At 40.5% G+C, this 21,062-nt stretch overlaps 1 protein-coding gene across 2 annotated transcripts in view; it reads right to left on the bottom strand.

Moving 5' to 3' along the window:
* LOC149078170 (uncharacterized) overlaps positions 1 to 21,062 on the bottom strand; it is a 161,264-nt gene that overhangs the window by 100,130 nt on the left and 40,072 nt on the right. For both annotated transcript variants that reach the window (XM_089241761.1, XM_089241760.1), the window contains exon 2: positions 15,658 to 17,338. In XM_089241761.1, the coding sequence (XP_089097887.1) occupies positions 15,658 to 17,332 (1,675 nt within the window). In that variant the 5' untranslated portion in view covers positions 17,333 to 17,338. The remainder of the gene's footprint in view (positions 1 to 15,657; positions 17,339 to 21,062) is intronic.

The following is a 21,062-nucleotide window of genomic DNA, read 5'->3' as shown; positions in this document are numbered from 1 at the left end:
GTCTATGAATGACACAAAGTTTTTTGATATCATTACATCACATCAGTGTGTATTTTAACATAGGAAGATGATGGAAAGTCCCGGAAATGAAAACCGTTTCTCGTGAGGACAAAATCATGCGACTGTCTTAAGAAATTTGACTGGCGAATAATTTTTTGAATTGGTCAAGCCAACAAACAATTTTCAACAAACGTTTCCATGCTTAAAAAATATGATTCGAACTGGCGACCGCGTGATGGCGCAAAATTGCCGAGGTTTCCCCAACAAAATTTGCTTGACAATTTCCCTGACTTTCTCCGAGCAAATCTCAAAAATTTCCCCCGTCTTTCATTGACCAAAACTCTCAAAAGAAGATATACTATATTTGGAAATATTAACCTTTTTTTTCTTGTTTTTTGAAGGAAAAACTGTTTTTTCCAGACCTCTATCAAAGGAATCATTCCCTGACATTTGCCAAGTATTTAGCATTTTCCCTGGCTTTTCCTGACTATTTTTCATTTCCCTGACTTTCTTGGTCACTGTCTTTAAAATGATTTCAATACTCAGTTTATTGCAACATTTCAACAAATTATACTGCCCTAAAATATAAAAACGCAACACCCTATTCAACAAGCAACCAAAAAAAAATACGATTTCAGACAATTATTGCGAATTTTTATATCACGTTCATTACAATAATTTCAATAACAGAATTTTAAAACTGCATAATGAAACAGAAACGACCATTTTCAAACAGATTTCTGTGTACGTGAATGGCATCGAAATTGCCAATTGAATTCACCAAAACGTGTCCATAATAAAATATTTAAATGTTAAATATATGGGAAAAAATTCCAGCATAATTTTTTCTAAAACAGGAATTCCATTCGGGGTGCCAAAATTATTTCTCTACATCGTGTCTCATATTCTTATATCCTCCGAAAAACTTACACATTTTTTTTTTGTAGAATTACCCAGTAAGACAGAACGCTTTCGGAAATAACCAAGACGGCCATAAAAAAAATGTGCATTATGTATTTATCTCTGTACGTAAGTTGGAAAAACAACCGGTAAATAATTAACCTTTCTTTTCCGCATAACACTCAGATTTCGTTAGTTTTTAGTTCCTCTTCTTCAAAAAAAAACCGCTCCATAGTGACTATAGTCTCAGTACAAACGAGAACTAAACTTTTTCGAAGCTGCAATGAATATTATTACGTGACGGAAAACATTATTATTATTATTATTTTAAAAAAATAATCTTGATTTACTGGACGGATTTTCCAACGGGGAAAAATCCTCTTAAAATATTAAAAACGCTTCCAACAATTTAAGCGCAGAGAACTCTCTCTTCTTTCCTATGCAGTTCTTTAACGGGTAATTACATCGCAATTTGCATGTCGCTACTTTTTTTTTTTGTTCGAAAAGTATATACATTCCGCTCTTAAAAAGGAAGCCGCTTGAAAAGAGGTACTTTACCGAGTACTTTTAAGCGGTGAACTCTCTTTTTTCTTTGGTTAATATCTATCTAAAAAAGAGAGCGACGGCACTATTTGGAGCAATTCCGAGACAAGAGTATAGTGAATATTTTCTTCTAACAGCAGTGTATGTATCCATTTTTTATGGAAGAGAAATGGTATAATCACCATTATCATTACCGTCTTCGACAGTTCATGGCAATCATTGTTCGTGACGCTTAATGTTTGATGACCGAGTGCCGAGGATATTAACCGGAATGTTGAGGAATTTGTTCCTTTTAAAAGGGCACTGTCTTGCTAGTTACAGTCGGTGCAAGTGCCTCTCTATTTATAGTCAGTGCAAGTGTCCCTCTAGTTATAATCAATGCAAGTGTCTCTCTAGTTATAGTCAGTGCAATTGTCTGGCCTCTTTCTACATTTATATTTTTCCACTCAATGCAAGTCTCTCTAGTCAGGGCAAGACTCTAGTTATGATCAGTGTGATTGTCTTGTCACTTTCTACATTTTCTACTAAGTGTAAGTCTCTCTAATTATAATCAGGGCAGATGTCTCTCCAGTTATACTCAGGCTGCTGTCTCTCTAGTATTACTCGGGGCCAGTGTTTTTCAAAAAAGAGAGCGGCAGAGCAGTTCCGAGACAAGAGTATAGTGAATATTTTCTTTTAACAGCAGTGTATGTATCCATTTCGCGTGGAAGAGAAATGATATAATCGCAGTTACCATTACCGTCTTCGACAGTACATGGCATTCATTGTTCGTGTCTGTTAATGTTTGATGTCCGAAAGCGCCGAGGAAATTCTCTAGAGTTTCAAAGATTTTATTCCTTTTAAAAATGGATAAAAGAATATCATATAGGAAATGCATTTATAATCTCTAATCAGCTTCAAGCTCGAATGAGTTTTCAATAATGAGATCTACTCAATTTAATGATCAATAAATCCTAACATCACTCATGCGAACAATCAATCAATATTTTAGAGCATTCCTCACCAACATCGCTCAAACTAAAATGGATTTCAATAACTGTGAAAAATGGCAACACAAGCAAAAAACCCAGTGAGCTTGCTGATACAAGAATCGATTTCATAACACTGTTCAAGATTGCAGGTAGAAGATTTCATAAAAAGTTGTATTGATATTTTTATTGCATGTTCGGCACAGTAGGATATTTCAGGTTCTTGCACCGATCCGATCAACAATAAATTTCACTATTCTGGCCAGCAATCAATTTTACAATTCTGGCCAACAATCAATTTCACCATTCTGACTAGCAATCAATTTTACCATTCTGACTAGCAATCAATTTTACCATTCTGGCCAACAATCAATTTTACCATTCTGGCCAACAATCAATTTTACAATTCTGGCCAACAATCAATTTTACAATTCTGACCAACAATTTCATAGCACCATTCTGGCTAATAATCAATTTCAACATTCTGGCTAATAATAAATTTCACCATTCTGACCAACAATCAATTTCATAACATTACTTCCTCAACTATCAATCGATGTGATCTTTAAAAATATCACGTTTTTCTTAATCGATATCTTTAATAGTAATAGAAAAAAATAAGACATATGAACAATGGATTCCGCTTATAACGTTTTTTTCAAAAACCATCATGAAAAAACTTTGTTAGCGAGGAAAACGTTTTAAACGGGAAATCTTAATAAGAATTACTTACGGTTGAGACCACGAAAACAAGTCGTACTAAGCGGGGAAAACGTTACAAGCGGTCTCCTGCATATACCCTATTTTTTTATCCTAAATTCATGACCAAAATTTGATATGATGTTTGTGTGTGTGTGTTTATTTATATTTTTCCTCGGGCGAATGTCATCATCAACATCTGCCAGCGTGAGAGAATAATATTCCTCGGAATTAGGTGAGAGTTCATGACACATGTCACACATTCTCCTACATTTTGAACTAATGAGAGCGAGAGGATCTGATCACTCATCAACTTGTTCTGGTTCTGCTATCAGCGAAGATTCGCTCGAGTGATGGCTCTCGTGTGTTTGTTTTAACGAGAAATGTAATCAGTTATGTGGGAAAATGATCATTTCTACAGTTCTGACATACAGTATTCTATAGTAGTTGTTTTGTTTTTTTTTCACTTTTTTCGACATTAGATACCTCAGGATGTGGTATCTGATGGATATGAATCATGAAACACGCAAAGAAAATAATCGTGATTTTTTCTAATAATAGAGAACATAAGGGATAATATTCACGTCAATTTTCTGACTTACTTGAACTTATAACTTGGATGAAATTTAACTATTTGGTTATTTGAAAAAAAAGTATTTTGGCCTTTGTTCATTGTTAATCAGAATTGTGTTGAAAAATTGATTGTCGGTCCTGATGGTGTTATGAAAAACATTGTTGATCAGAATGTGTGTGTTATGAAAAACATTGTTGATCAGAATGTGTGTGTTATGAAAAACATTGTTGATCAGAATGTGTGTGTTATGAAAAACATTGTTGATCAGAATGTGTGTGTTATGAAAAACATTGTTGATCAGAATGTGTGTGTTATGAAAAACATTGTTGATCAGAATGTGTGTGTTATGAAAAACATTGTTGATCAGAATGTGTGTGTTATGAAATTGATTGTCGGTCAGCGTGGCGTTATGAAATTGATCATTGTCTGGAGTAATTAATGAAATCAATCAACTAAAAGAATATTGTTCAAAAAACGATGCATGCAAGCAAACACACACACACACACACATATACCAAACAGTATCCAACTTGAATAGGCTACGTTGAATGTTCGTGAGATCTGGGCAAATGCACGATATAGGCAAAAAAAAAAAACTGTCGGGCAACAATAGTTCGGAAGCCTCAACAATGTCTTTTGGAATACTTACTTTGATTACCGTGGTTCCCAAACAATGCGTTTCAAACATGTTTATCCCTTTAAAATGGTTTTTCACTTCGTAAAAGCATCGAATTTTACAGTGGTGGGTTTACCCCCCCCCCACAAAAATCCTGGTTATTGCCCAGTTGTGGACAGTCTTCAAACAATTCATGAAAAACGACGGAGCAGCAAATAGTTCTAACCAAATCGTATGCAAGATCAATAACTGTTTCTTTAAACGATTCTCACAAAACAAAAAAAAAAACTTGAATAAATCACGATATGCGGTCGTGTTTCGAACGAACGCAACCCGTGCAATCACCCGAAAGGCCACCAACCGACACTAGAGAAGAAACTATATCGCACACGAGCCAGGCAATGGGCGTCGCTGACCTAGCACAAACAAAAGAAAAGTCAACACAAGAACATGCGACGTCCTCGGAAACAATTTCTTCTCCTTTTTCTTATCATTATTATTATTACCGCCATAGAGAGTCACAGTAACAGACGGTTAAGGTGGTGGTGGGGGGAATAACATACGAGCTGCATAATAATGAACCCAGACTCGTAATACTCTTATTATTCTTGCGGCCATCCCGAAAGGAGGAAGAACTCAACACTGACTTCGACCGACTTCTTTCTTTCTTAATCTTTTGCTTTCCTTTCTTCTTCTTTTTTTACCAGAGATGTTATAAAGACCAAATTCAGCAACAACCACACCTGAGGCCGAACGAGTGAGTACGTGAACCGAAAACCCAAAAACTCCACACACAGAACAACTAGGAATTGAAGGAAGGGGGAGAGAGAATGAAGGCAATGGTCACTTGAACGGCCATGAATGGAATTTAAAAATCTGGGAATCTTCCCACGTGTTATTCTTGCTGACTCAGTTCTATAACGCACCACTGTATTTATGAATTGGCGTATATGAGTGGAATTTGTCCCAAAATTAAAATTAATAATCCGATGAAAATCGGATATCCATCTATGAATCGTTGATAATGAGTGCTTGAACAAGTCTATCAAGTAAAATCACATTATCATAATTCAAGGGTCTATATCAATTTCAAGATATTTTACAATTTTTTCTAGGTATAATAAACCAACTCCAACATCATCCCACTGTGTTCACGAAGAAATTATACACGGGCTCACTTTGTTTCCAAAGAGAGAAACTATACACGGGCTCACTTTGTTTCCAAAGAGAGAAACTATACACACAGCCTCTTTCTGTTTCCAAAGAGAGAAACTATACACACAGCCTCTTTCTGTTTCCAAAGAGAGAAACTATACACACAGCCTCTTTCTGTTTCCAAAGAGAGAAACTATACACACAGCCTCTTTCTGTTTCCAAAGAGAGAAATTATACACACAGCCTCTTTCTGTTTCCAAAGAGAGAAACTATACACACAGCCTCTTTCTGTTTCCAAAGAGAGAAACTATACACACAGCCTCTTTCTGTTTCCAAAGAGAGAAACTATACACACAGCCTCTTTCTGTTTCCAAAGAGAGAAACTATACACACAGCCTCTTTCTGTTTCCAAAGAAACAAAACCCTGCCTTACTTTGTTTCCAAAGAAACAAACCCCAACCTTACTTTGTTTCCAAAGAAACAAACCCCAACCTTACTTTGTTTCCAAAGAAACAAACCCCAACCTTACTTTGTTTCCAAAGAAACTACACACAGTACCGTTCTGTTTCCAAAGAAACTATACATAATCCCACTCTGTTGACAGAAAAAATATACACGGCCGAAATAAATTCCTAGAAAAGCTATACACCACCATACACCTATTTACAGAGAAATTTTACACTGCTCAGTAACAGAATGGATTCCCAAAAATATATATAAACCGTCTTTGTTGAATTCACAGAAAATAAAAACATAGTCCCTGCTATATTCACAGACAAACGTATACTCATTGTATTTACAGTTAAGTATACGCAGCTTCATTACATTTACAAATAAACTATGCACAGCCTAACTCTGTCAGCAAAGAAACAGTACGCCTTAGTAGTGGTGGTGATAGTAGTAGTATAGTTTCTTCTACCACTCGGTAGATAGAAGAAACTATAAACAGCCGAAATGAATTCATAGAAAAACTATACACCACCCTACACTTCTTTCTAAAGCTTACATTGTCCAGTCATAGAATTCCCAGAAAACCCATAAACTCCTTCGTTGCATTTACAGAAAAAACAAAACATCCCCAGCAATATTTACAGATAAACTATACCCATCTATACGTATTTACAGATGAAGCATACTCTGCTTCATTGTATTTACAAACAAGCTATGTGCACAGGCTAACTCTGTCAACAAATAAACTATAACGTAGTCCCATTCTGTTGAGAGAAGAAACTATACACAGCTCAAATAAATTCCTAGAAAAGCTTTAAATGACTCCAGTGAATTCTCGGAGAAACTATACACCGCCATACTTGTTTAGAGAGATATTTTAAGCAGCCTAGTCATAGGCTGCAATTCCCAGGAAAAAAACTATGCACATCTTCATTGTATTTACATAGAGACATAGCTCACATATTATATTTACGGATGAATTGTGATCAGCTCTCCGTTGTGTCATAAAATAAACTACAGTCGAATCCCATTGTAACGAACTCCAAGAAACCGGAGAAATCACTTCATTATAACAAAATTTCGTAATAAAGGAATTCCGGGATTTTGCATTATTCCTATGTAAACTTATCTGGGGGATTAAAAAAGTGTTCGTTAAAACGAGATTTTCGCTATAACGGGATTCGACTGTATATGCAGCCTCACTCCACCTCAAAAAAAAAAACTTTACACGGAGTCAATGTATGAATTTCTAGATAATCTATACACGGTTCCATTGTATTTAAAGAGATGCCATATACAGCCCCAACTTAAGAAAACCTGTACACCCAGGGGGGGGGGGGGGGGGCATCATCGAAAGATCGCTCATATGGAAATTTCAGACACACGCTCAACTCAGATCAACATCTGACACTAATCCTTGGACGCAACTACAAAATCGGACACCGCTTTTGGTTGCTGACAAAGCAACAGGTCGAACATGCCACAGCGAAGTAAAGCTTCTACGATGTTGAATTTAAAAAAAAAAAGAGAAGCAAAAAAGTGAGATTCCATTCCGGATTGGCGAGTCCAGTTACATAGAGAACTTATAGCCACGACGTCAGATAATATTTCCCCTTCATATATATCAAATAACCTAATAGTAATAGTCCCTTTTTACTCAAAACCTAGTACATACAATCGATAACAATTTTTCGTATCCTGCCGGGTAAAATGTCAAGCCCAATTTCATCTATCCAGGTAACAAAAAAAGTCTCAGATTTCAAAGGGCAGAGGGGAAAAAAAATCAGATCAGTCATCAGATATCGCTATATCAAACTCCAGAATCACTACTAATGCAACGCAACAGGGGCAACAAAAACGAGTACATACCTGTTCTCTCTCTTTTTTTTCTTATTTCATACATTTCCTTTCTTTTCTTATTCTTCCATAAGAACTTCATGACCAATCATCTCGAAACCAGTCGAAACAACAGAGCCAAAATTACCTTGTATAACCGGCTTCTTTTTTCTTCTTCTTCTGTGGTTAAGAATCGAGGTGGAAGAAGCCGATTCGCAAGCCATCTTCTTCAGGTTCTAGGTCTAATATATACCTAAGCTCTTTCTCTTCTTCTCCTCGGAAAGTACCAATAAACGAATACCGTTATTAGGCCTTTTTTGAAGGGGGAGCCCGAAAAAATCTATCCAAGCTCTACCACAGAAATGTTAATTTTCGAATCTCTCCAAGGTCTTTCCGCTGCGCCTATTCTTCAGGAGAAGGAAGAACCCCATCAACTTTTTTCAGGGCTGTGATAAGATACATTCTTTCCTCTCACTTATTCTTGGAGCAATCTTAATAGGGGTGAGCCTAGCACTAATCTCGGCGAATGCGCAATTACTAGACTTGAATGGGTTTTTTCGTTTCTTTTCTTTTTTTTCCATCTTTTTCTCTGCAGGGTTAAAAAAATTAATGAACACTAGGCCAATAAGCTCTTCACCTTCTCCTCCTCCTTCTACTTCCCAGCATTTGTAATGCCAATGGGTAGGGCTTAGGGTGTGCGGGGATGAACCGATTCCGACACCAGACTACATCAATATTCGCCCAGGAGCGGAAATTCTATTATAGATTCACGCCTTGCGACACGAAACACCTTTTTCATAAGCCGCTACTGGTTCTTGCTACTTTCAATTACTATGAATCCATTTACTCAATATTGCAGTTTCCCAACAGAGATGGGGGGGGGGGGGGCTGCTTAACAGTGGTATTGGTTACTCTCTTCTGGACCTGATTTTTACACTTGCACGTGGGGCTTCTGTGCATTCATAATTTAAAATAGGGCGGGCTTGACAAATTGAGAAAAAAATCTAGACGCCTACCAAATAATTTAGAAATCAAGCGTATTTATTTTGTCCATTAGTAGTAAGTAATCAGTGGGACTAGCAATCACACATAGAAAACGGTAGGCGTTTAAATACTAATTTTTCAGTCGCCGTGGTCACCTGGCGCATGGCATTTGTCAAACTCTGGTGTAAAGACATGAAATTAATGTATATTTAAAACCCAAACTACGCTGTACTTGGTCGTCGAATCCATAAATCCTTTCTGTGCCAATAATTTAGGAACGACAAATTTAAACTTGAATTTGTTGACTTACCAGGTCTTTGAAACCATGACGTTGGACCTATTTAATCTGAAGTTTAGAGCATAGTTTCCCAACCTTTTTTGTCCCATCGCCCCCCCCCCCAACGCAATCTAACCCATAGGATCCTATGCTATCCTCGTAGCTTCTACCGCCCCTTGGAACATTCTATCGCCCCCCAGAGGGTGTTAACGCCCACGTTGGGAATCACTGGTTTATAGAGCATAGTTTCCCAACCTATTTTCTCCCCTCGCCCCTTCTTCAGAATTTTTTTTTCTCCCATCACCCCCAACACAATTTAACCCATAGAATCCTATGTTATACCCGTAGCTTCTACAACCCCCCCCCCCCCCTCCCCAGGAATATTCCATTAACGCCCACGTTGGGAATCACTGGTTTAGTCGCTTAAATTTTTTACGCATTAATGAACGTAATCGATGGCCTCCTGATTAGACTACTCATACTTACTGGCCAATCAAACGTCTCTGAACCTACTCATAGGGTCCACTGATGCATGCTTCCTTCGCCTGTGAGTGACAGACCTAAATTCAATAAACGTTGCTAAAAATGTAGAAATAAATAAACCGATGAAATAACAAAGCATCTTTGAAACTAGTAGTAGGTAGTGATTAAAGCGACCAGAGAGATCTGTGAAACAATTCTTACACGCAACGGATTTAAGCAGAAATAGACTTAATAACTTATTTATATACGCGACTTAATAAGTACAAAAGGTTTCACTTTTGGAAGTTTGGGGTGGGGGGGCTGGTTAAGACGGTGGGGGGGGGGGGTCACAAGGGGGGGAAAACGTACAAGACTATTGAATGTACCTATAGTCCTATAGCAAGGCAATGGATCCTTGGAATATCCCGTGCCGTTAGCCTTTGTTGGGCAGACTATTTTTGATAATGTTTGATCGAACCTACTATGATTGATGACCACAAGACAGCGACGCCTATCACGTGTCATGTAAAAATATATGTATATCGATACGTAATTAATTACATCATGGGTTGACATTGGCAGAGTCTTTTAAAAAAAAAGAGGCTTCATAATATAAAAGAAGTGTCTTCTCTCGACTGTCACGCATGAATCGACCTGTCCCAAACATATTCATGGAATAATTATTACATAAAAAGATTCCCAAATGAAAATAATAATAATAATACTCTCTGATAAGTTAATAAAGATTAGTAATTTGAAAAAAGAGGGGGGAGAATTAGTAAATGGCGATTGAAAAACGAATTGAATATGATTGATGAGTTCAGATCGCCAAGGACATTCATCACGGTCAATAACAAGAGAAATAAATCTCAATAAAAAAGAGAAGCTTCTTTCAAGCAGTAGCGTCTTAACATGTTCACCGATGGGAGCCAAGGCCCGAGACGCTGAAACTAGGCTTTTATATCTCAGCTGCGAAAACGCGTATTGTTTCTGGATATTGTCACCGATTCCACAACGCTCACCTTTTTTCTCCTCATCTTACAAAAATGCATAGCTTTTTTTCAGACATAGTAACCGATTCCAACGCGACTCATCTTGTCAGCCGCAAAGAAAAAAAACGTGAATTTTTCTCAATATTATCAATAGGGCTGTTCCGATTAATGAATCGATTAACCGATCAATTGTTAATCGCAGTTAAAAATTTTAGTTGTGTTCATCAATTATTCGATCAACTCGATTAAAATTTTTATTAAAAGTTTGCGAATTAGCTTGATTTAAAAAAAAAACAGCTGTTGGATGTCCTACAAATCATGTTCTACACCAGTGTTTCCATGGAATGGTCCGGGGGCGATATAAGCTACGAGAATAACATTGGGTCTTATGGGTTCGCTCGAGTCGAGGGGGACGAGGAAGGGGAACGACTTTGCAGAAGGGGGGCGATGGAACAAAAAGTGTATGGGAAACTATGTTCTATACAGAATACAGAACATTCTGTATAAGTGACCATAAGTTTAAAAACATTTGAATCAATATTTTGATCAAATTAGATTCAACGAAAACAGATGATTTCAGTTTCAAATTGAGCTTGATGGGAGTTTTAGAAACCGTCCAAAATGTATTGTCTCCACAGTGAACAGTGGTCAGTTTTTCGTATTCTTGGAAGCACAGCTCATCTCCTCACAAGTGCCATTCGAGAGGAGTTTCTACGAAAACAAGCAACACACACACACACAGCATAATCGAAAGTAGTTTCGAAATCAGTGAATAACAATCACAAAAACAACCGATTTCTTTTTTCTTTAATGACAAGTTTCAAGTGAAGAAATCACGAGTTTTGGCAATTATGTTCATCATGTTAAATTGCTTGAAGCTGGCAGCCTTAATTTCTTAACCTATATTTGTTCACATCTACGAATAGGTGAATTTTCTCAGCTGCGAAAATGCGTATGGTTTCTGGATTGGATATTTTCTCACCGATTCTATAACGCGATTTATCTTTTCAGCTGCGAAAAATCTTAATTTTGTGTTTCTCGGTATTCTCACCGGTTCTAACACATTACCAATTTCTCAGCTGTGAAAATGAGCATTGCTTCTTATAGGCGCGTATACATTAGAGCGCCAATCTTGTAGCATACGACTCCTTGCAGAAGTTCTAATCCGTTCATTGGGAACACAAAACTTCCTTTGTGTTCGTTGAAAAAACCGATTCCTGGTGGGTCCAGTTCAAATAGCTCAAGAACGGTTCACAACACCGTACAAGTTACTGAACCAATTGCGAATGCTTTCACTGCATAATCCGTGCGCTAATGTATACGCATCTTTACAGTCAGACGTCGTCGGTGTAAAGTCATCACTTTTAACATCGTCCGACCCATTACGTCACTTTTTACTCTGGTCCCTGCCAGGATAAAATCGAATCGGGATTACTCGACATATTAAGTCAACCCGCTTAAGAAGTCATTTTCATTCGGTTCCCAAGTATGACGTTTCCCGAGGTCTGACTGTACATCGATTTGAAGGAACACCTAAATTGGTTCAATTTCAGCGCGATTCGAGTCAATACGACAAAAATTCGACTGAAAAGGACCATAATATAGAAGGCTTGTTCCCTAGCCCAAGAAATAACTGAGACGGCCCTCCCTTGCTTTCATGTATGAATATGAGAGAGGGGAGTTCTCGAAGAATGTCATATCTTAGCTCCATCTTTTCGTCATAGCCATCTTGTTCCTTTCTTTCCGAAGGTCTATAAAAAGACTAGAACAGCACGAGGGCACGGTTCCACCAAAACAAACACCCAGTCGTGCGCTTTTTCTTTTGCGTGAGTGTGTGTGCGATTTTATAGGTCGCAAGAAGAAGCTGCACGGAGGAAAAAAAAAGAACAGAAAGAGACACGTCGTAAAAGACCCGAGACATTTTTTTGAGAAATTTAGAGCATCAAAGGGGGAAGAAGAAGAAAAAAAAATAGATCTCTGTCTCTCTCTCGTCTCTAAATTTGTACAGCTTGTCGTTTAACAGAGAAAGAGATAAGCACGAAAAGGCTGGCTGTATGTACCCGAGGCTGTCTCCCGAGGTTAACGCACTCGAATAAAAAAAAAAAACAAGAGTCGAGACCAACCAAGTGTGCGAACCGAGACATTGAGCTATCGTATCGAAATCAAAGATAAGCAATTTGTCCATTGCAAATCTATAGTCCGTAACTATCTGGAAAGGACCACATACGTGGAAAAATAGTACCAATAGTGGTTAATGAGCCCAAGACTCGCAGCACATGGGAAATGGCTCCGTGGAATCCTATCGCTGTTGGATTGGGATTACGGGCTTTAATCTCGTGATCGAGCAATCGGGAAATTGGTGTAACCCCCCACGCACGAAATGCTGGGGAAATCATATTTCCTCTCACCTGATCGTGCCTAGTTGGAATCCCCCCCCCCCCCCCCCTGGAAAGCATTAGCTGGATTACAATCTGCAACGCGTTAGCATAATTTCCTCGTCCGGATGAGGACTTAACAGGCTAATGTCCAGGAGGCAACCCCCCCCCCCCCCGCACGGCATAATATGGACATTGCTGGGCCCTTCTGCACTATTATAACGTGTCATTTAGCGATAGTTAAAACCCATGCTTCCATTGATTAACGGTTTTCAGAAGGTGGTCCGCTGGCTTCCTGGGATTTGTGTTTCTCGGAATGCAATAGATACCAGAATGAAAATACAGTAAGCGGTTACAGATATGTGTGTGGTATAGAACATACATGCCCAACCCATGACCGGCCGGGCCATATTGTGGTTCTTGGAGGCTGGGGAAAGATCTGATCTGGCCAGTGGCCACAAAACTAATTTTGTAAGAATGAAGTAGCAGACGTTTTCAGATCACTTTAGTAAACTGCGGCACATTTCCAAATCATTCAAGTGGCCCGCGGCACAGTTACAGATCACCTAAGTGGCTCGCAAAATGTTTTCAAACCAATGAAATGGCCCGCACTGTTCGAAAAGTTGAGCACCTTTCGTTTTAGAGAGTCCTTGATTCTTTATGTGTTTGACCTAAAGGGTCAGCGAATAAATGCAAATTCAAAAATACGATTTTTAACATGATGAAATGGAAAAGATGTGGACATTTTCACAAAGTTTAACAACAAAAAACATGATGGTAACTAGGACACGTGTTTTTTCATTCGTCCGCATGACCATGAACATGGGTGGGGGGGGGGGGGAAAGATCAACTTGCCCTCAGAAACCGACTATTCAGAGAAGTAGCCTCTCAATTATACTGTAGAAGTGATGTAATATGCAAAATAAAAATTCTGGCCCACAAAAAAAATTGTCCTGTGTGGAGTGTTGTAGCCCTACCACAGAATCCTGATAGAGCCAATTGCCCTGCTCTCTCTCTCTCTCTCTCTCTCCAGAGAATTTTTTTTTTTTTAACCTCTATTACGAGGCCACCCATGACCATATCCAGGGACACCTAGCGTCTGACTGCACAGAGAGGAACAAGAAGCTTCTGTCGGTCGATTTTCTGATTACTGCAAAGATGTTCAACCTTTAAGAGAGCGCGGGGCCACTTCCTTGCTTTGAAAACGAGTCACGAGCCACTCAAGATGCAAGTCCACTGTAAAAGCACAGCGAGTCACTTAAGGGATCTGGAAATAATGTGCAGCGGGCTGCTTGAGCGCTCTGAAACTTTGCCTTGGGTCATTCATGTAATTATGTCGCTGGTCACTAAAGTTGTAATTATGCCGCAGGCCGCTTGAATGAACTGGAACACTCAAGCTATCTGTCGCCGCGCGTCATTAAAGCTGTCTGAGAACGTGCTGCGGGCCACTCAAATGATCTGTAAATATGCTGCGGGCCACTTGACGGAAAAAACGGAGTGCGTTCCACACCGCGAGAGCGTTCAGAACGCTCTTTATATCGCCTGGTTCTTCCAGCATGCCCATATCCCCCTTGTGATCTCCCATGGAGACAGACCGGGAGTACTTTTGATGATGGTGGGGCGGGCCACTTCAGTAATCTGGGACCGTGCCGCCGTGGGTTACTTAAGTGACGAGGTAATTTGCAGCTCTTAATTCTTTTTTTTTTTTTTGCGATATTAGGTTTGAGGTCGCGGGCCACGTTTGACCCGAGGGATATGGATTGAGCATGTATGGAAGTTACTGAGTTAAAAGAAAATAAAATTGTTTGAAAATAGAAGGGATGGATGGGACTCTCTCGATTCCTTCGCTGTGGCGGGGACATGGTAAAAGCAATTTCCACACGGATACCATGGCTTATATATAGCTAGACTTCCATAAACATTTAAGTCGGTTTTCGCAACAGCAGGGTAGGCGTTGTGTTTACAGCTACGGCTTATTAAGTCATGCGTTGCAATGGCACATACGGACTCTCACGTGCTTCGGAAAAGCCGTCTACCACAAAGCGAGACAAGTCCTTGAGACTAAAATTCAAGGACTCGAATATGTGGGAGTGACGTCGGTGGCCAAGGAAAGGAATCCTGGTGGTAAGAACGTTCCAAATTAGCAATTGGGGGATTCGTGGTTTTCTCTTAGGAAGCGTGGGCTCATGTGGTAGACAGGGATACGCACCCATTGCGGTCCCTAGGCTAGTAGATATGAGAATCTCTGCCGTTCGCTGGCCAAAAACTTGTATATGAAGAGTAACCATATGACCTGGGCATCTCCGTAATTTTTGGGTCCCAATTTTTTTTTATAAAATGTTCCCGTTTTTCCCCTATTTTCCACAAAGCTTAACTGAATTTTTGAAACCAAGAATTGAGATATTATTTTCATGACTTATAAGTTATATTACGATAATCATGACTCTATCCTCTATCATTAATAATCATAGTTGAATATATAACATTGAATATATGTAACAAATATATTATAATCAAACAAATATTCATCTCACATATTTCTGATAAATATTCGCTTCTTCCCGGTGGGTTGGGACATGTTTTGGATTCGTCTGTGAACTGGAAACTTCACCAGCCTTGACAATTTTTTGGCGATATCCTGTACTTTTATGAAAGAAGCCTATATATTTATATTGCTGTGTATGTTGATACTTTTCTACCGAACTTTCGTGGGCCAGATAGAACCCCTACTAGTCGAAGGATGTGCACCCCCCTGTGTTAGATTGTTACCTAGGAGGAAATTTAAATCTAGAAAATAAGAGTATATGATTGCATTTTTCAACTTACCGATCATGAGCAGAGACACTGTCAGGTGCTCCCGTCCAGTAGCCTTCACAGCTCCGAGCACTGTTCCAACAATGGCACAACAAAATCCCACGAAAGCAATCATCACTATAAACCACCTGATGCTGACGGTCTGCGTCACCATCACACCGCAGCAGTGTTTGGGCTCGTCGGACTCGGAAGCGGCCGGGGCGCCGAAACTCGGACCCCTGCGACCACCAGAAGTCCGGAGACGGTCCCTGGGCGGGAAGCCCCGGAAAGCGCCGCGTCCCCTCGACGACCGGCGCGGGGTCGAGTGGGGACACGGGCCGGGGAGGACCGTAGCACCCGCGGGGGCGCCCGTCCCGCACATGGGCGGAGGGGGCGGCGGGGGTGGGTGGGAGGGCGGGGGCAGCCTCCGACCACCACCACCCCCCGACGGGGGCAACGTCGAGTACGGTGGCGGCAGGTGAGAGTTAAGAATATCCGGTAGGGCGTTGTTGTTGTTCGGGCTGGTACTGTCCGGCGAGGGCACCAGGTTATTCACGCTCTCCGAAGAGTTCGTAAGTGGGTCTGGGGTCATGTTACTGGACGCGTTGATGCTCGCCGCCGCTCGCCTCTCGTTGCACCTATTCCTGCTGTTACCACGGGACGATGACGATCTCCGATGACTACTGCTGTTGAGCGGTACGCCATCCCCACGCGTGCCACTCGAAGGATTCCTATCAGCACCACGGGCCATGGCCTCGTCTATGACGGTTTTATCAGTCACCTTTCCGTCGGGTTCCTTTGTGTCGCCATCATCAGCGACTGAGGGCTCGAAGTAAATACTATCCTCGGTGACTCCTTCATCAACTGGTGCTACCTTATCCTCCCTCACGCATTCGTCGGTATCCGAGTAGAAGACTCCAATACTGTACACGGTTGATTTGAAGTCACTATCTTTCACAGTGAAATCCCTCGAATTATGGGGTTGAATTGTCTGATGATTCGACTTTCCTCGGGGACAATCGCATCTTTCAACAACAACACCTGCGGGGCTGGTATTTATCTGACCCAATTCGATATCCGGAAACACGACTTGATCTTCTTCTTCTTCTTGCGAGCTATTTACACTTTTGCACCTGAGTTCCAACTCGGTCCAATTCCTTTCGAACCACAGCCGTCGATCCTCCTGAAATGGGAGGCACCTACGTCGGAAAGGCTTCCTGAAATGCCTTGTGATGCCTATGACAGGAGGTGGAGGAGGACTCGGGGAAACAGCTGAGATGCAGCACTGACTATTATTATTATCCTTATTGGTGTTATTATTATTGTTATCCTCGGTAACGTGGCGTTGTTTGGAAACACTCTGCAAGGATCCCCCGTTCCCGCACTCACTGTATCCAGATGAGCAGTGGTTAATACGCGGATTCACTGATCCATATTCAATGAAATGTTGACGTTCAGTTATGTTGTTGACGGAATCGTCGAAAGCTTCGTTGATGACACCTCCACCATCGCCGTCGTTACGCGACGACGTCGGACCGTGTTCTGATGCTGCTGCTGCTGCCGCCAATGTTGACGAAGGAGAAGACGCGATCTCATTGGTCGGGATGTGTTGTTCGTTTGTTTGGGGCGCCATCTGCTGGCAGGAATCGTCGTTGGAATCTTCAATCAATGAAGAGCAGAAAAATTCTCTTTCCTCGTCCAAATTCATATTCGCCTTGGGAAAAAAAAAATATATTTTTTAAGAATTCATGCATCTTTTTCAAATTTTATTTATCAACTGTTAATAACTTTTAAATTTAATTATGTTAAAAAAATTTATCATTAAAGGCAGTGAGTCAACAAACAATATAATCTGTTCTGTAAATAATACTAGCTATGATGGACTTATCCCTCAGAGCTTAATACAAAAGTGGAAGATTATAATTCTTAACCTAATAATTATCTGCCATAATATGTACTGATAAAAAGCCAAAGGAAGCCTTATTAAATCTTCAAGAGATGATCCAGAAAGTTGAAAAGTTATGGTGTCTTCGAAGTCGGTCTTGTACCAATTGAATTCCCAAAAAAAAACTGTTTTCATGTGGGAAACTGGAAAAAGTTGAGCTGCACTCAAATGCATTCATAAACGAGCGAGAAAACATTATTTATCTGAGGCCGGTATTACACTATAAAACTTTGATATCATATTTTATAAAATTTAAAAAATCCAGCCAATGAAACTAAATGCTGGGTCAGGTACACATTTCGGTGCCTCCCCTCCCGTAATATTGAAGGAGAGTTTAAAGCAGGGTGGAAATGGGGGCAACTGCCCCGGGCGGAAAAATTTTGGGGGCAGCAATTTCAGGTGGGAACAAAGAACACCGTTGTAAAATTATCGCATTCTAAAGTTGTAGGGGCGACAAAATAATTTTTTCCCCGGGCGGCAAAAATCCTAGTTAAAGGCCCTGGGTTAAAGGGTTGAAATTTAATTTACGCCCCTTCTGTTCCGGAGCACCAGCATAGGTGGAGATAGACTTGAAAGTCTGGAGGGGGGGGAAGCACGATGATTGCTGTGGGGGCACGATGATGATAAAAATTCATATATATATACGCAAATACATTAATTAGATCAGTAGGCTTTACCCTTGATGCTGTGGGGGATGGGGGGGGGGTATCTCCGCTGGTTGGTATCCCATGAGGACCAGACCCACCTGTCCTCCCCCCCCCCCGAAGTTGCAGCCCTGGTCGTTGTTAGTACCACCATAAAATGTATTCGCAAGCATTTATTCGCAACAAAAATTATAATTGATTAATAAAATTAATTAATATATAGGTAGGCTATTTTGCACTGTAAAGTGATTTATCGCACAATACTATTGTGTACTACATAGAAAGTAGCTTCATAGCAAATCATAAACACTTTCGGAGGCTAGATAGTGCTAAGTACCAATGCTATTAAACACTTTCCGACCAAAGCAACGAACTCCGGTGAAGAATTTGAAATATATTAAAGGAGATCTCTCCAGTGAAATATATAAAAATATCGTTATAACAAAGTTTTGAAATCTCAAAAAAAAAAATCGTAAAGGATATCGTTGTATCGAGAGGAATTTAACATTAGACTAATTTAAGTCCTAATTAGTTTCCCAAAGTGGGCAATATCTTGCTGGGTGATGGAATTGTCCAAGGGGGCGATAGACGCTACGGATATAACATAAGATCCAATGAGCATGCTTGAGTTGGGGGGGGGGGGCGATGAGAGGAAAACATTTCTAAAGAAGAGGGCGATGGAACAAAAAGTTTGGAAAACAATAGTCTAAGGCAGTGTTTCTTAACCTTTTTTTGCCCGTGGCCCCCCCTTTGAGCCATATTTTTTTCTCGTGGCTCCCCTGTCTTACCCAGAGTTTTCAACTCTCATCTAGAAGCAAGACACTTTATACGTATTGAAATTATTTTTTTCAGTGAATTTATACTGAACGAATATTTGCAAAGAAAATTGGCCTCCAGACCACTGGCCTAGAATTTATTGATTTCCCGGCTAGTCCGAGTTCTATCAGAACCGTCTCAATATCATGGGGGCCCCCTTTTTAGGCAAAGTGATGCTATGGTAGTCCCATACTTTAGCTGGAAATAAACAGCCTACATATTTCCTATTTATTTTCAAAATTAGTTGTACTATACAAAATATCATAAGGTGGTGAGGCCTGGGTGAGTCCATGCCCTAAAGGAGGTCCTGGTTTTATGGGTGGTTTTGTTGGATTCTCTCTCTCACTGTAAGTGTTAGTCACTAATATAAAAACTTTATTTCTTCACACCTTAATTTTTCTTCTCAGCTCTCCAAACCACCTGTCATGGCCCCCTTCTCTATTTTCTTCCGTGGCCCCCCTTGAAGTATCCCAGTACCACAAGGTGGCCATATGGCCTCGGTTGAGAACCACTGGTCTAAGGCCTAAATCACAGACTTTGAATCACAGGCTTTCCTGTTGAAAGCTTGTGATTTTTGTAAATCTGAATTTTCTCTGAAACTTTCGAGACGGCCATTTTTTTCGTATTTCCGATACCATACATATTCTAAAAATTCTTCTTTTGCTCTTTCCAAGAATTTTTTTCTTCTATAAATGTAGAAATGTTTCGGGTGTTACCCATGAAAAGGGGCCAAGTTCAAGTGTCTAGATGCTTGGTCACCCGGGCAAGTGCGCATTTTGGCGCCCCCCTTGTTATTTTGATAGAGAGGTTCGAGAACAAAATTTGCGCCCCCTCTGGTCCAGTGCCCTGGCACGAGACCCGCCTGCTACCCCCCCCCCCCCAGATGTGGCAAAGAGTTATTTGGTGTGGCCCGTGAACTGAAACCTATTTTTGTAAAAATGAATTTTAGGGGGCACATCACGGGATCACTTGGTAATTCCGCTGTGCAGTTCCACATCACTTAATAAGTGCGGCACATTCCAAGATTCAGATGTCACTTCAGTGACCCGCAGCACGTTCACAGGTCACTCAAGTGATCTGGGACGCTGCAATAGATCACAAGAAATGTTGGTTCGTGGCACATTTCCTGATCGCTTAAGCAGCCCTCGACACATTTACAGATCACTCAAATGACCCGAAGCACAGTTCCACATCCATTAAATAACTCACACGGCACATTCCCAGATCAATTATAATTTTTTTATAAGTGACCTGAGGTGCTGTTACAGATCACTCAAGTGTCCGCTACACGTTCGCACTTCAGTTGAGTAGTCGTAGCACATTTCCCGATCGCTTAGGCAGCCCTCGACACGTTTACAGATCACTTCAGTGACCCGCGGCCTAGGCGGGAACTAGAGGGAGACAACACTAGCGGTGACAACTACCCCGGGTGGCAGTTTTAGGTGGGAACAAAGAACACCGTTATAAAAATATCGAATTTTAAAGTTGTGGGGGCGGCAAAAATCCTAGTTACGGCCTTACCCGCGGCACATTTACAGATCATTTAAGTGATCAGCGGCACTGTTTGAGATCCCTCAAACAGTCCAGGCATATTTACTTCGGTGACCCGCGGCACGTTTACAGATCACTTAAGTGGCCCGAGACACGTTTTCAAACTAATGAAGTGGCCTGCAATCTCCAAAAATGTTGTGCCTTTGTTATAAAGAGCGGTAATTTGCCGCTAGTCACGTGCCCCATGAACGTGACTAGTGAAATATTATGATGCATATTTGCTCAATCCATGTCCCGCAGGATAGCGGGATTTATCCTGCGATATCCCATCGATTATGCATAATAACCAGTTATTATGTATGACAACCGCATTCATCACATTTATTGTAACATATACAGTTTTCCCGCGTGTTGGGGGGGGGGGGGCTCAATACCTATTAAATACAGTTATATGTTACGGAAAAATTTGATAAATCGGTTATTATCACACCGGTTATTACCAATTGTCTTCGTGTGTTTAATAAATTCATCGCTTTTACCGG

The sequence above is a fragment of the Pholcus phalangioides genome, unplaced genomic scaffold, assembly GCF_987345545.1.
Source record: "Pholcus phalangioides strain wild (caught in Gottingen) unplaced genomic scaffold, Ppha-v1.0 ptg000014l_1, whole genome shotgun sequence".
Taxonomy (NCBI): domain Eukaryota; kingdom Metazoa; phylum Arthropoda; class Arachnida; order Araneae; family Pholcidae; genus Pholcus; species Pholcus phalangioides.
Note: the sequence above shows the minus strand (reverse complement) of the source record. Positions and strands in the feature narration are given on the sequence as shown.